General features: G+C 51.9%; 1 protein-coding gene across 1 annotated transcript; it reads right to left on the reverse strand.

The window, feature by feature from the left end:
• Positions 1-3,193: 3,193 nt before the first annotated feature.
• Positions 3,194-15,923, reverse strand: RAB7A (RAB7A, member RAS oncogene family). Its single transcript, XM_078876509.1, has 6 exons — positions 15,820-15,923; positions 9,188-9,248; positions 8,218-8,344; positions 7,294-7,512; positions 6,483-6,611; positions 3,194-5,248 (listed from the first exon to the last, which is right to left on the reverse strand). Exons 2-6 carry the CDS (start codon positions 9,238-9,240, stop codon positions 5,162-5,164), a joined length of 615 nt encoding a protein of 204 aa, XP_078732635.1. The 5' UTR covers positions 9,241-9,248; positions 15,820-15,923; the 3' UTR covers positions 3,194-5,161.
• Between the last annotated feature and the right edge of the window lie 1,638 nt (positions 15,924-17,561).

A 17,561-nucleotide genomic window follows, 5' to 3' on the forward strand; every position in this document is an offset into this window, starting at 1 on the left:
GCAGCAGTGGGCTCACCAGGTGTTCATAATGGCCATGTCCCAGAGTTCTAAACAATTAATACTGGTAGGAGCCCACTGGTTCCACCAGCCCACAGGGGATTATTGTGTCCGTCCGTCGTGCAGGGAGGGGCTGGGTGGGGAGGGGAGGGTGGGGATGGGCTGGGTGGGAAGGGGTTGGGTGGGGAGGGGCTGGTCACCCCGTGGTGCCCTTATAAAACTCAACGTTTAACCTACTCACGCCGGCTTGTGCCCGCCCTCACAGTCGGGCATATTTGCGGAATACACCACGCCGCCGTTGACCCTGCAGGCCATTGACCGAGCAACCCAACGTTCCTACCAGCTCCCTCCGCAGGAATGTGTTCTTGATTTGAAGCTTTCGTGACTGCAGGAATCCATACTCTTTGGTTCTTTCGGTAAAGTCACGTAGGTAGAAAAATAATAGATCACGACGTTTCGAAACAATTGGACTCCTAAATGGGACCTTTTTTGCCAGGTATCAAAATATGAAAAAATATAAATAGGTTTAACCCCTTCTGGCATTAAACCAAGAGATGTGAAGATGTTCAAACACTAAATAGAAACATTTTTCAAGGAATCATGTACTGCATTAAGGGGCCGTCCATAAATGACGTCACGCATCTGGGGGGAGGGGGGGTCAGACATGTGTGACGATGTGTGACGAGGGGGGGTTTGAGAAATGCGACGTCACATCAAAATGCGCAACTTTAAATAAATATATAATTGTTATAACAACACTAATTCTTATAACAGCACTCCTACAACATCAGAGTGCAGCGCCACATTAAATACGCACTACAATGACAATACTGTAGTTTAAAGCGATTTGAAGCATGTTTTATTTGGGGGGGGGGGCAGAGCTTTGTGACGTTATATTTGAGGGGGGGGGGGGGTCTGACTTTTTGTGACGAGGGGGGGTGTGGGTCAAAAATCGTCCAAAATCTCGTGACGTCATTTATGGACGGCCCCAAACCACACACGGTACTTGTGTTGAACATGCAAACAATATGCTCTGATAATATTTGCATTGTCTTTTTAACTGAATGGCCTACACCAGACAGAGCAACATTCTTTCGGGCCTAGTCTCACCAGAGTGCGTACGTGTGTTTCTAGATTTGAAGCTTTCGTGACTTGCAAGGATTCATATTCTTAGGTTTTTTTCCGGTAAAGTCACGTAGGTAAAACATTAAAATTATTCATTTTAATATTTTTTTTAATTAAAATTATTCATTTTAATTTTTTACCTACGTGACTTTATTAATTTAAATATTTTTTAAATTAAAATTATCAATTTATTTATTTTACCTACGTGACTTTACCGATAAAGAACCTAAGAATACGTACTTGTGGTTTAATGCAGGCTTGATTCCTTGAAAAGGGTTTCAATTTGGTGTTTGAACATCTTCACGCCGCCTGTTTTATTGCCAGAAAGGGTAAAAGGGGCCGTCCATAAATTACGTCACACGATTTTGGACGATTTTTGACTCCCCCCCCCCACTCGTCACACGACGTCACAAAAATTCAGACCCCCCCCCCCCTCAAATATGACGTCACAAAGCTCTGCCCCCCCCCAAAACATATTTCCATTTTGAAAATAAAACTGCTTCAAATCGCTTTAAACTATTGTCATTGTAGTGCGTATTTAATGTGGCGCTGCACTCTGATGTTGTAGGATTGTTGTTATAAAAATTTGTGTTATATTCTTGGTTCTTAATAATAATAAAATAATAATAAAACATAATAAAATACTTTGTATTTTATTATGTTTTCTTTTTATTACTTTGTATTTTATTATGTTTTTTATAATTATTTTATTATTTCCCTTCTACGTGACTTTACCGAAAGAGCCAAGAAGATGAATCCCTGCAGTCACGAAAGCTTCAAATCGAAATTAGTGTTATAACAATTCTATATGTATTTAAAGTTGCGCATTTTGATGTGACGTCACATGTCTCATTCCCCCCTCCCTCGTTACACATCATCACAAATGTCTGACCCCACCCCCCCAGGTGCGTGACGTCATTTATGGACGTCCCCAAACCTATTATTTTTTACATTTTAACTCCTAATATGGGCGTGGGCGTGATTTCCCGAGCCGTGGACGGGGCCAACATTGAGACGCGTTCGCGAGCGACTCCGTTCTGTGAACTGCCTCGAGGTTTCGAATCGAACTGGGGACCCCCCGCGTCTAGCACGGAGCGACCTTGTCGATAAGACACCTTGGCAGCTCGGCAGCACTGGTTCAAGCAAAACAACGGAATACTTCTCGAGCCACTGAATGTCGACACCGGCTCAAGTCAAGCGTTGTTTTCGCTTGCGTTGAAAACGCTGCTGCAATTGTGCACTCCCAGAAGCCCGCGGGGCTGATGGGACGTGTAAAAATAGGTGAAGAGACAGATGTGAAGGAGACGACATTGTCCGCTTATTTAATGGCAGAAAGTCCGAGGCCCTTAATGATGTTTATATACGAGGGGTACTTTTGTCCACTGCTTGCCGACGGAGCGAGGGAGCGGCTGCCACACACGTGCACCAGTCGAGCATCATAGAACGTGGCCTCCAGGCAGGTTCCCCCTCCCCACCCCTCACACGCATCACGTGACCGCAAACACGCTGTGCTGCCCAGCTCCGTGGGTGAATTGAACATACTCCCAAGATGCAACGCGACCCCCCCCCCCCACCATGATCATCATTACGACACACTCACCATCAGCTCCTGTCACCACCATATTCCACATCTCCCTCCCTAAATCATCTCCCGAATCACCTACTTCCCCACTCAATCGCCACCACCTCCATCACCTCAATAACCATTTCCTCAATTATCAGCGAGTCCCTTTGCCACCATCACCTCGTTAACCACATCGTCCACCACCACCTCCTCGCAGCGCTCATGATCACGTGAGATGAACTCGGCAGCATCCCCTTTGGAGGTCACAGGTTCAAACCAGACCCCCCCCCCCCTCTCGCCATACAGAGGGGACTGGGTCGCCCCCCCCCCCCCAAGTGGGTGCCCGAACCCCCAATCAAGTTGCCCCCCCCACCCCTTACTCTCCGTTCACAGAGAACCCCAAGGGGGGGGGGGGGGGTGGGTGACCCCTAATGTGACCCCTTCAAGCTAACCCTGACCGTCATGCCGACCCCGACCCCTCAGAGAAAAGACACGCGGAGGAATCGGTCATCTTTATACGGGATATATTGGGGTTTTTTTTTTACAACAATAATCATCATCGTCATCATCATCATCATAGTCATGCCACAGGTAATAGCTTGCAAAGAAAACAAGAAATTTAAAATAACAAAAAATTACCACAACCTGCTCCACCACCAACTCCACCACCACCACCATCATAATTGAAATTCCTCCCCTGGATTTTGACTCATCATTTGAAAGAGAAACGTATGTCCAGACACCGGTGGTGGTGACGGAGGGAGGAGAGACGAAGAGGAAGAAGAGGGGCAGGAAGGGAAACCGAGCGAGAGAAGGAGAGATGTTGAGAGACAGAGACCGAGACCCAGGGGGTGGTAACGGCGGAAAGGGTGGGGTGTAGCGGGGGATACAGGCACAGGAGGGGGGCAGCGGTGCAGCAAAGGGGGTCAGGGCAGTGCAGCGTCATAGGGAACAGGGGTGGGAGACGGGATCAAAGGGATAACCACTAACTCCCCGCCCCCAACCTCCGGTTCCCTCTTTACCCCCCCCCCCTCTGCTCTTTGAGGGCTCATGACCCATACACCAATGTTGTCTAATTGTCTGTGGTTCCAGTGAGAGGCGGTCATCACCAAGAGAATCTGTCTGGCCGAACTTCGGGGAACCAGGAAATCTGGGGTACTGGGGATAGACATAACACAAGGAGCATGGCCTGGTCTTGGGGTCTTATAGGGGGTGCCAAGGGGTCCTAAATTAAGACCCCCCTTGTGAGCCCGACACCACAGCCCCCGGGAGTGGGTGGCGGGGGGCAGAGAGAGATGAGAGCGAGGAGGAAGAGAGGGTGAAGAGAGGCAAGGTGGGAGAGTTAGGGGAGAGCAAAGCAAAGGCAGTTCTATAACTCTACAAGCAAACTTGTCCTCCAATTATCCGTTTCAACTTCTGCCCCCCATAACTCCGTGAATATTGGTAAGGTGGGTGTGGGCGACGCAGGGGACTATGCAAGGGGCAACACAAGGATCGATTTGGTAGGGTGACACAAAGGGGCTCTGCGCGAGGCAACAGGGACCGCCTCTTGGTGGGTTGACACAAGGGACTAAGGGCTAAACACAGGGATGATTTGGTGGGGTGCCAACAGGGGGCTATGCGAGGAACGACAGGGACCGACTCTTGGTGGGGCGACACGGGGGGGACTCGAAGGGTAACACAGGGAATTATGCGGGGCGACACGGGGAACTACGCGAGGGGCGACGTTAGAATTGTATTTATAATGTTATTCAAACTCCCCTTGCCCCCCCACCTCCCCCCACGTGGGGGGTGGGGGGGAAGATGTGCAAGCGCCAAGTGCGTGTGCGTTACACCCTGCGACGTGGCGTGTGCGCGCGTGTGAATGTTAACAAGGATGTGTGTGAGAGCATGCTACCGGGCGTGTGTTAGCAGGGTGTGTGAATTGACAGGCGACGAGACTTGTGCACTAGTGTCTGTGTACAGTGTGTGCGTGATGCTCGGCGTGTGTGTGTGGGTGTGAGCTCTTTGTGTGTGCGAGGTGGAGGAGATGGGTGTGAGTCGGTGTTCTTAAGAGCTGTGGTGATGGAGCTTTGAGTGAGAGCTCGGTGCGATGTGAGCGAGAGGTGCGACGAAGGCTGGGTGGATGTGTGCGAGCCGTGCCTGAGCGCTGAGTGAGCCGTGAGTGAGCCGTGCCTGAGCGCTGAGTGAGTCGTGCGTGAGGGCCGAGTGAGCGGTGAGCCTTGCGTGAGGGCTGAGTGAGCCGTGAGTGAGCCGTGAGTGAGCCGTGCGTGAGCGGTGAGTGAGCGGTGAGTGAGCGGTGAGTGAGCCGTGAGAGAGCCGTGAGTGAGCCGTGAGTGAGCCGTGAGTGAGCGGTGAGTCGTGAGTGAGCCGTGAGTGAGCCGTGAGTGAGCCGTGAGTGAGCGGCGAGTCGTGAGTGAGCTGTGAGTGAGCGGTGCGTGATCGGCGAGTGAACCGTGAGCAGCGAGCCCCGCTCTAGCAGCAGCTGCTGGATTTTGGTTTGTCGTTGTTGGTCAACTTGATCTGATCGGGAAACTCGTTATACAGCTCCACCTCCGTCTCCTAATACACACACACACAGGGACGGACACACACACAGATATGTGAGATACATGGAGATATATACATACCAATATACAGATCCACCTCTGTACACACTCCACCTAATATAAATGTACACAAAGATACAACAACCGCCATTGGCCATTTGGTGGTGGTGGTGTCACTACGGCACTCGTGCCAGGCTGGGTGCACAAAGACAAACACAGATACTCATACACACACAGATATGCAAACAGAAAGACAAATATTCCCCGCCGTGTAGCCTTAACAGACTTTTAGGGGAAGTGCTGTTTGCGAGCGCCTATGAATGCAGGCACAGTCCAAGAGGGGATGGGTGGCCAGCACCACGCTCAAACACTTTTGTGCTCCCGGTGGCGATGTTTACACACCGCACCAGGTACTCATTTGAGGCCGAGTCAACCTAGGGGAAACCCAGCACCAGTTCAGATATTCGTCACTTGTGTTGGCTGAGAGCGGGGATTGAATTTAGATCTCATGGTTGGTTCATAGCGCAGCTTTGCCTAACCACTACACTATCGCTCCCCACTACACTATGCATACATACATACACAAATACTCAGACATACGATGTTGACGATGTTGTTTGAAGTTGCATGATGGTTGTGATGTTGGTGATGCGAGAGGCATTAATGGTACTCATGGTGATGTTTATGATGAGCATGGTGGCGATGGCGGTGATGTTCGTGAATGGTGATGGTGACATTATTGATGTTGGTTCTATTCTATGTTGCTGATGTTTGTGGTGATGGTGGTGTTGATGTTAATGGTGGTGGTGATGATGGTGGTAGTGAAGGTGGTGATGATATTTATGTTGATGTAAATGTTAGTGATGGCGATGACGATGATGTTATTGACATATTCTTAGGTTTTTCGGTAAAGTCACGTAGGTAAAACATTTAAATTAATAAAAGTAAAATAAAAATAAAATAAAAATCACGACGTTTCGGAGGCAACACAAGACAGAAGCTTGTGTTGACTCCGAAACGTCGTGATTTTTATTTTATTTTAATTTTTTACCTACGTGACTTTTTTATTTTATTTTAATTTTTTACCTACGTGACTTTACCGAAAAAACCTAAGAATATGAATCCTTGCAGTCACGAAAGCTTCAAATCTAGATGTTATTGACGTTGGTTGTATTCGACGTTGTTGAAGTTGGTGATGATGCTGGTGATGGTGTTGATGGTGTTGATGGTGTTGACGCTGGTGGTACCTGTTTGAGCGCGTTGCGAGCGATGGTCTGGAAGGCCTGCTCCACGTTGATCGCCTCCTTGGCGCTCGTCTCAAAGTAGGGGACGTCGTTCTTGTTCTGACACCAGGTCTGGGCACGCTTCGTCGGGACCTGGGGACCACAGGGACTCACAGATAAAGCCAAAGGTCCCCTGGGTAGCACACTCAGGCTGCAGGGGCCAAGAGCTGTTCACCATTTTTCATTCTGATGGCCTGTCATCGGAACGGGACCAGAAGAAAAACTGAAATGAAATCACTTTTTCGGTGCCGAGGCTCCCACAAGGCCATGCGGGAGGGCGTGTGGCACAGTTTGGCGCCAGCTATCAGAGTGTGCGGTTGTGTCGCTACAGTTCTCTGCGGTGAGTACAATGTCTTTAAAAACAATGGCGCTATGCCTCTCAATAAAATGTACGCTAACTGCTTGCACATTCTGGGTTTCAGCGGTGAACGGGACCCCACCCTGCAACTTGCAGTCATCACGGAACGGGGAAGTGTTAAGCGAGTACCTGCGGCTGCCCGAATGGCACACGAGGAGTGTGTCGTGACCAGGACCGCGCCCGGCCGCCTTTGTCTCCCCAGTGCAGATGTTTTTGCACCGCACAGGGTACTCATTCAGACCGAGTAGAACTGGGGGAGTCCCAAAGGCTGGTACATTAATTTCGTCACTGATGTTGGCCGTAAGCGGGTAATTTATCTAGTGTCGCGGGATTTTGTAATGTAGTGCTAACTATAATGCTACCACTCTCTCTTCAGTCTCTCTCTCTTTCCCGTGTCTCCCTCTTCATCTCTCCCACCTGTCTGTTCTCCATGTCGATCTTGTTGCCGAGCACCACGAAGGGGAAGTTCTCAGGGTCGCGTGGCGACGCCTGGATGAGGAACTCGTCACGCCAGCTGTCCAGCGTCTTGAACGTGCCGGGCTGCGTCACGTCGAACACCAGCACACAACAGTCGGCGCCGCGGTAGAACGCCACGCCCAGCGACTGGAACCGCTCCTGCCCTGCCGTGTCCCAGATCTAGACGCAGGGGGACAACACACGGGGGGGGGGGGGGGGGGGGGAGACGTGGGGACATGAGACAGCGAGAGAGACGCCCAGGGAGTGGAATCGCTCCTGTCCCACCGTGTCCCAGTTCGAAACACAAGGACATCTTCTTGGTTCTTTCGGTAAAGTCACGTAGAAGGGAAATAATAAAATAATAAAAATTAAACATAATAAAATAATTCTCACGACGTTTCGGCTACAAAGGACACAAGGACACTTGAAGGCAGGGACGTCATCGACAGGACACAGGCAGACACAGTACACACACCCACACGCAGATGTTGAAACACACCGAGACATGAGACAGAAGGCAACTCTCAGACTGGTGCCGCTCCTGACCCCGCGGGGTCCCAGAGTCTGCGACACGTAGAAACGTCTCTCAAAGTACACCGAGAACGCTCACTGGTGAGGAGCCGGGGGTGAGTGGGCCTGAGGTGAGGAGTGGGTTGGGGTTAGCAGGAGCGAGTGGGCGAGCTCACTGTGGATGAGCATGGGCTTGAGGCGAGGGCGGGTGAACGAGCGCGGCTCAGGATAAGTGAAGACGAGGGTGAGCGTGGGTGAGAGGGGACGAACGGGGACTCGGAGCAAATAGGTGCGAGCACGGATGAGTATCTGTGAGTAGAGTTGAGCGTGGGTGAGTAGAGGTGAGCGTGGGTGAGCGTGGGGGGCGAGCGACACCTGCATGGTGACGAGCCGGTCATCCACCATCACTTCCTTGGTGAGGAAGTCCGCGCCGATGGTCGCTTTGTACTGATTGCTGAATTTCTTGTTCACGTACTGGTTCATGAGCGACGTCTTCCCCACCCTGCGCTCGCACACACAGGCACAGGTCCCCCGTGTAGTTCTATACACTGCCGGGCCAAATGCTGTCAGCAAGGGCCTGTGCCCAAGATGTCCCGTCTAGCCATTAACAGGATGTTGGGGCAAGGGCTGTTAGCGAGTTTGCGATTATGAAGGCCGGCACGGCACACGAGAGGGCGGTATGGCTAAGAGCCACACTTGGCCGCATTTGTCTCCCCAGTTGTGATGTTTATAGCGAAGTGCGCTAACCGCGACACTGCCGCTCCCCACATTTTGCCTTATAGACTTGTAGGGGTGACACACACACAGCTACGCACACACACACAAGTCCGCACACACGCATGCAGACACACAGACACGCGCACAGCCCTACAGCCATCAACTACAAAGCCCCATTCAGAAGCTACGGCCTACATTTATCAGAGCGTGCAAGTCCCCTAACAGCACATGCCCCAACTGTCTGTTTGAGGCTACATGGGGGATCCCTGTATACCTGCGTGGGGGGGTCAGTGGCGCAGTGGTTAGCACGTTGCACTACAAACTCAGCAACCCGAGTTCGACTCTCGCCCACGGCCAACACCAGTGACGATTATCTGAACCGGTCCTGGGCCTCCCCGAGGCCGATTCATCCTGAAATGAGTACCTGATGTGGTGTGTAAACATCGCCACTGGGGAAACAACGGCGGCCAAGCATGGCGCTGGCCACCCACCTCCTCATGTGCCGTTCCAGCCTTCATAGGTGCTCACTAACAGCACTTGCCCCAATAGTCTGTTAAGGCTACACGGGGAATCTCTGTACGTGTAAGTATGTGTAAGTGCGTTGACGTGTGTGCACGTGTGCACGTACCCAGAGTCTCCGAGAATGATCACCTTGAGCAGAACCTTCTTGCGGGAAGTCATGGCGGAGTCTGCCGGCACAGACAGACACACAGGTGAGTCGGGGGTGAGTCGGGGGTGAGTTGGGGCGATTGAGAGTGAGGTTGTTGAGTCTGGATAAGCGAGTATGGCAGGGTGAGAGTGAGGGATGTGTGGAGGGGCGAGTCTTGGCGAGTTTTGTGCATGGAAGGTTTCGGTGTCAGCCGCACTCATCAGCAGAGCTGAGCCTCCTACGACTAAGCAGGTCAAGGGTGAGCGGTCAGGGTCGAGGGGTCAGGGATCATGAACTGGAGTTGAAAGAGGACCCAAGAGGCTCAAGTGTGAGGGGAGGGGGGAAGGAGGCTGGGGTCACAGGGCGCCGAGCCAAGGCAGTGCGCAGCCTCTCCCCACTATTGCGGCACAACAGCACGACACACCACAAAACTACACAAACAGCACAACACCACACAACACAACCAGCACAACACACCGCTACACAACTAGCACAACACACCACTATACAACCAGCACGACACACCGCAAACACCATCGGCACAACACACCATAACACTACACAACCAACACAACACACCATTACACACCACACCACAACCAGCACAACACACCACAACACTACACAGCCAGCAAAACGTAGAACACTACACAAGCAACACAACACCACATAACTAGCACAACACATGACATAACACAACAAAACGGTCGTCCAACACCACGACAACAACCAAGCAACTCATCAGTGACCTCTCACCACACAGCGCACGTGATCCAGCATTGCTAATAGACCTGACATCACTCCAAACACGACATCACAGCAACCTCACAACACAACTACTCGCCACACAAACATCACCATAACAAACTGCCCACCACACCAACATCACCACAACACCACTACTCACCACACCAACATCACCACAACACCACTACTCCCCACACCAACATCATCACAACACCACTGCCACACCACATCAACATCACCACAACACCACTGCTCACCACGTCATCACAACACCACTGCTCACCACACAAACATCACCACAACACCACTACTCACCACACCAACATCACCACAACACCACTGCTCACCACACCAACATCACCACAACACCACTGCTCACCACACCAACATCACCACAACACCACTACTCACCACACCAACATCACCACAACACCACTGCTCACCACACCAACATCACCACAACTCCACTACTCACCACACCAACATCACCACAACACCACTACTCACCACATCAACATCACCACAACACCTCTGCTCACCACACCAACATCACCACAACTCCACTACTCACCACACCAACATCACCACAACTCCACTACTCACCACACCAACATCACCACAACACCACTACTCACCACACCAACATCACCACAACTCCACTACTCACCACACCAACATCACCACAACTCCACTACTCTCCACACCAACATCACCACAACACCAATACTCACCACACCAACATCACCACAACTCCACTACTCACCACACCAACATCACCACAACACCACTACTCACCACACAAACATCACCACGTGATCACAACTCTACTACTCACCACACCAACATCACCACAACACCACTACTCACCACACCAACATCACCACAACTCCACTACTCACCACATCAACATCACCACGTCATCACAACACCACACTGGGCTCTCGACCCTGCCTACCTCTCCCCTTACTTCCACGAACTCTCCAATTTCTCCCCTCTCATATCACTGTACTCCTTCCAGGAACTCTCCTACCTCTCCCCTCCACTCCTTCGCTCGGTGGGAGGTCGCTCATTCTCCTCTGCTGCCCCTATTGTCTAGAACACTCTTCCTCCAGCCATCCGTGCTGTCGACCCCCTGCCCCTGCTAGGCTCAAGACCTGCCTCTTCCCCTTTGCCTATGACCGACTGTCGCTCGGAGACCCATAGCCCCATACAGAACCACACGCACTCAAACAGAGACACACAGAAGACTCACACACAGATTCACACAGAGACACTGACACACAAAGACACGCAGACCCACACATTCACAACACAATGCACTCAACATCACAGTAGTAGCAGAACACTACTCAGTGTAACTAACATCCCTCACATCATCATCACTACTTTAAACCCCTATCTTGACTGACATTAAGTATGAATGCCTTCATCCAGCAATGGATTCACAAAGGGATGTCAATTATTGTTATTTTACCATGACAACACTACCAGGCGACTGACATTACTCATCATCATCATCACCACCATCACCACCCCCAGAGCACATGACCATATACACATGATCAGACTTGCACAACATTTGTCACTACAGTATTAACCAGTTTAACACGTCGGCTTATTAACCACATCACTAACATTACGACCACACTAATCAATACACTATCACTACTCAATATACTACCGTCACAACAACAACATCACATCACTTACTATCATTACATCAATCCTACTAACTTCACATCATTACTAACAACACTTGTCGATAGAATAACATCCCACTACTCACAACACGATCACAACATTATCATCACTCCTTTACCAATTTAACGCCACATCAGCACGAACGACACTGCTACTCACTGCAATAAGAACTTCACAACACTACCCACGATTCGAACATCAAAATGCATTATACCAAATCACTTGGTCCATACCTAACATCACCACTACCCGAACATCAACACATCACGCCACCAGGATAACTCACTTTGCCCCAGAGCAAGAGCGCGTAATGGGAGAGGCAGATCGACAGGGAAGTCACCACCATCAATCACTACGTCACTCACTACATCAACACGTCACTACGTCACTTCTACGTCACTCACTACATCAACACATCACTACGTCACTCACTACATGAATACATCACTACGTCACTTACTACATCAACAAGATTACTACATGAACACCATCACTACATCAATACCAACAACATCACTACGTCACTTACTACATCAACAACATTACTTACATGAATACCATCACAACATCACCACCATCAACAGTCTATCATAAACAAGGCAATGCCATGAACACAACACCATCACAACTCAGACTACAACCTTCATCGAACATCATCATAAATACCACCACCATCACCGCCAACACCACAATCACTAACACCACCATGAACATCTCACACATACACTAGATACCCATTTGAGGCTGAGTCGACCTAAGGGAGGCCCAAGATTGCTTCAGATAATCGTCACTGATGTTGGTCGACGGGTGGATAGAGGAGCGCGCTAACCACGACACAACACTGCTCCACCACCAACACCCACAACCACCACAACCACAGGCGTTCGCCACTGAGTGGCGGTGACGTTACCAATGCGCTTGTGCCAGGCTAGGTGCACTTTGGCAATCATACACCACAACCACTAACACAACCACTACTAACACCAATAGAACCACTACAAACACCCACAATCACTAACACCAACACAACCACTACTAACACCACAGCCACTAACACCAACACAACCACTACTAACACCACAACTACTAACACCAACACAACCACTACTAACACCACAACCACTAACACCAACACAACCACTAACACCAACAACCATTACAAACACCACAACCACTAACACCAACACAACCACCACTAACACCAACACAACCACCACTAACACCAACACAACCACTACTAACACCACAACCACTAACACCAACACAACAACCACTAACACCAACACAACCACTACAAACACCACAACCACTAACACCAACACAACCACTACTAACACCACAACCACTACTAACACCACAACCACTAACACCAACACAACCATTACTAACACCACAACCACTAACACCAACACAACCACTACTGACACCCACAACCACTAACACCAACACAACCACTACTAACACCACAACCACTAACACCACAACCACTACTAGCACCAACACAACCACTACTAACACCACAACCACTAACACCCACGATCTACTGAGCCACGAGGAGCCACGTGGATCCAGAATCACGAGGGAACAAGGACACTGGGAGGAGGGAGCAGCAGCAGGGAGAGTAACCGAGAGAAAAGAATGGAGAAGCAGAGAGGGAGTAGGGAGAGCAGCGTGGAAAAGCATGGTACTTGAGGCAAGAGCGAATCTAAGAATCAAGAAGCGGTGCTCGTATAAGCCCCCATGTTGAATAAAATAATCTCGAGACGCAATTCAGTTTCCATCTGAGTCACACGGTCAACGGATCTGATCACTACCCCTACCATTAACACGATCCCTACCACACACTAACACTACCACTCTGCCTACCATTTACACAACCCATACCATTCACACTACCCCTACCACACTCCCTACCATTAACACGACCCCAACCACATTTATTCTACAACTACCCCGACCACCCACACTATGCCTACCACTACCCCTAATGCTACCACTACAGATCACTCACACACTAACTACTACTACTCATAACAAGTCCAGTTTTCGGGACCACAATACAACATCCATAACATCAACCGGATCCTTCCACGACACCCGAACCGGACACCGGAAGGACCGACAGAAGGTGAGAGGGGGTGGAGGGAGACGAGGGGCAGCAGAGAGAGGGGGAGACAAGATGGGGGGGAAGAGGGAAGGACATCTGGGATAGGGAGACAAGCGGGGAAGGAGAGGCTGGGAGAGACGCAGGGAGAGGCTGGGACAGACGTAGGGAGAGGCTGGGAGAGAGGCTGGGAGAGACGCAGGGAGAGGCTGGGAGAGGCTGGGAGAGACGCAGGGAGAGACGTAGTGAGAGGCTGGGAGAGACGTAGGGAGAGGCTGGGAGAGACGTCGGGAGAGGCTGGGAGAGACGCAGGGAGAGACGTAGGGAGAGGCTGGGACAGACGCAGGGAGAGACGTAGGGAGAGGCTGGGAGAGACGTAGGGAGAGGCTGGGAGAGACGTCGGGAGAGGCTGGGAGAGACGTAGGGAGAGACGTAGGGAGAGACGTAGGGAGAGGCTGGGAGAGACGTCGGGAGAGGCTGGGAGAGACGCAGGGAGAGACGTAGAGAGAGGCTGGGAGAGACGTAGGGAGAGACGTAGGGAGAGACGTCGGGAGAGGCTGGGAGAGACGTAGGGAGAGACGTAGGGAGAGGCTGGGAGAGACGTCGGTAGAGGCTGGGAGAGACGTCGGGAGAGGCTGGGAGAGACGTCGGGAGAGACGTAGGGAGAGGCTGGGAGAGACGTCGGGAGAGGCTGGGAGAGACGTCGGGAGAGGCTGGGAGAGACGTCGGGAGAGACGTAGGGAGAGACGTAGGGAGAGGCTGGAAGAGACGTCGGGAGAGGCTGGGAGAGACGTCGGGAGAGGCGGGGAGAGACGTCGGGAGAGACGTAGGGAGAGACGTAGGGAGAGGCTGGGAGAGACGTCGGGAGAGGCTGGGAGAGACGTCGGGAGAGGCTGGGAGAGACGTCGGGAGAGACGTAGGGAGAGACGTAGGGAGAGGCTGGAAGAGACGTCGGGAGAGGCTGGGAGAGACGTCGGGAGAGGCGGGGAGAGACGTCGGGAGAGACGTAGGGAGAGACGTAGGGAGAGGCTGGGAGAGACGTAGGGAGAGGCTAGGAGAGACGCAGGGAGAGGCGTAGGGAGAGACGCAGGGAGAGGCGTAGGGAGAGACGTAGGGAGAGGCTGGGAGAGACGTCGGGAGAGGCTGGGAGAGACGTCGGGAGAGGCTGGGAGAGACGTCGGGAGAGACGTAGGGAGAGGCTGGGAGAGACGTAGGGAGAGGCTAGGAGAGACGCAGGGAGAGACGTAGGGAGAGACGTAGGGAGAGGCTGGGAGAGAGGCTGGGAGAGACGTCGGGAGAGGCTGGGAGAGACGCAGGGAGAGGCTCGGAGAGAGGCTGGGAGAGACGTCGGGAGAGGCTGGGAGAGACGCAGGGAGACGTCGGGAGAGACACAGGGAGAGACGTAGGGAGAGGCTGGGAGAGAGGCTGGGAGAGCTGGAAAAGGGAGGGTCAGGGAGTGAAGGGAGATGGGGACGGCCACGAAGCCGGCAGCGAGGAGGGTGCCGTCCATCGGCAGCGTCGCCGTGACAATCCGCACTGTACCTGCACCAGCAAAAGCGGAACTGGTAGTCGAGTGAAAAGTTCCCGGTGTCTCAAGGAGTACTCACGAGACGAGGCTCAATGGGGGTTGAGATACACCGTACGAGCAGGATAAACGGGGGGGGTCCCGACAAGGGGGTCAGGGGACGTATATAAAGGAGAAATCGATTTGTGTGGGCGGGATAAAGGGGGGCCGAGATGGGTACACGTCGGGTACTCGAGGGGGGTAACCTATAGAGGCGGTGCCTGTAGGAGGGATAAAGGGGCAGCGAGGGGGGGGGGGGTCAAGAGCACCTACAAAGGGGATCAAGGGGATCCATGTATGGTGAGCGAGGGGATCGAGGCGGTGCCGAGAGAAAAGGGGTCCTTGGTGGCGGATTTAAGGGGTAACTACACAGGATCGAGCTGGATCGTGGGCGGAACCTCTAGAGGCGCTACGTGTAGGAGACAAAGGGGGTCCGAGGGGGGCCCGAGGGGGGCCCGAGGGGGTCCCGAGAGGGGCCCGCGGAGGGAGCACTACCTGTGTGGGTCCGGGCCGCGTCTCGCTGGGGCAGAGATGGCGGCGCGGGTCACGGGGCCGAGACGTCACGTGACGTCACCGCGCGGTGGGTGGGGGGGTGAGCGCTTCCGCGTCACGTGACCTGTTTTGGGGCGGGGCTCGGGATTCTCAGGTTTCACCCGTGACCACGTGATCCCCGCCCCACATCTCCCCCCCAACCCTCCTGTCTGGTCCCACGTGACACGCCCCTCTACACCCCCCACCCGCCTGTCTGGTCCCACGTGACTCCCCCCCCCAAGCCCATCCCTCTAACACCCCCTTCCCAGTCCCACGTGACCACTTCCACCACAGCCCCTCGCCGGTCCCACGTGACGCCCCCCTCAGTACCCACGTGACCCCCCCCCCAAAAGCCTCTCCCGACACCCTCCCCCGGTCTCACGTGACCTCACCCCCCACTCGCCTCGGTGTGTCCACGTGGTTGGTCACTCGAAGTCGGTCAGGCAGCAGTCATGGTCCGTCCACTGCTGGATGAAGCCCATCGTTGAGAAGTGCGGTTCTGCAATTAGAACCAATTAAACCGGATTTCTCCCAATCTCAGATGATCGGGTTTAATATAAAAAGACAATTAAACCCGATTGTAAAAAAACCCGATTGTTCCACCCTTGCTCTCACCCTGAGTCGCGATCCCGACAATCCAGCCGGCGACTGCACGCGGAGACGATTTCACCGCTCCGTCTCCGCGGTGGACAAAAAATAAAAATTTATCAGGCGCGTCCTTGGCTCCCTTAGCTGCCACCTTCGGTTGAAATCAGAAACGTTATTTATACTGAAGGAGGAATCCGATGAGCTATAAAGGGGCCGTCCATAAATGACGTCACGCGATTTTGGACGATTTTTGACCCCCCCCCCCCCTTCAACACACGGCGTCACAAAAAGTGAGCCCCCCCTCAAATGTGACGTCACAAAACTCTAACCCCCACCAAAATGAAACATGCTTCAAATCGCTTTAAACTATTGTCATTGTAGTGCGTATTTAATGTGGCGCTGCACTCTGATGTTGTAGGAGAAAACATTTATTAAAAAGTCTATTTAATTAAGTAGAACGTGTTGTTTATATTTATTTAAAGTTGCGCATTTTGACGTGACGTCACATTTCTTACCCCCCCCCCCCCATCGTCACACATCGTCACAGATGTCTGACCCCCCCCCCTAGGTGCGTGACGTCATTTATGGACGGCCCCAAAGCTCTTTTTCACGTATGTCCAGTAAGGGGGCAGGTCAAGACGTTTACAACAGGTCAGAACGTTTACACAAATGTACGAATCAAACGAAACAGATTTTTTTTATCTTAACAGATATCAAAAAATTAGCTTATTAGCTTATTTTTCAGAAGCGACTTGACCACAAATAGTAACTCCCATGTGGACATTTATAGAAACCAAATAAAAGTGTGGGCGTAACCACACTGACGTTACCCAACAAAACACGCTCTTCCTTTCGATATTAGAGCTATGCACTTTTAAATCTAGATTGAAAACTCATTTACTGTTTTTAGAATCGCGTTCTGTGTTCCGTTTGTTGTCCTTCCCGCCACCGGAACTCTTGATTATCACGGTTCGCTACGTACGGTGCAAAAGAAGTTCAACATACTGTAGCTTGACACTCCGATGACTTTCGTCCCGTGTTTTGAGATGAAAGTATTTGATATGCTACAGGGATGATTCCGTTAACCAGTTTCCCGGCTATTTTATACGGGTGATTCG

Source organism: Lampetra fluviatilis, chromosome 44, assembly GCF_964198595.1.
Source record: "Lampetra fluviatilis chromosome 44, kcLamFluv1.1, whole genome shotgun sequence".
Taxonomy (NCBI): domain Eukaryota; kingdom Metazoa; phylum Chordata; class Hyperoartia; order Petromyzontiformes; family Petromyzontidae; genus Lampetra; species Lampetra fluviatilis.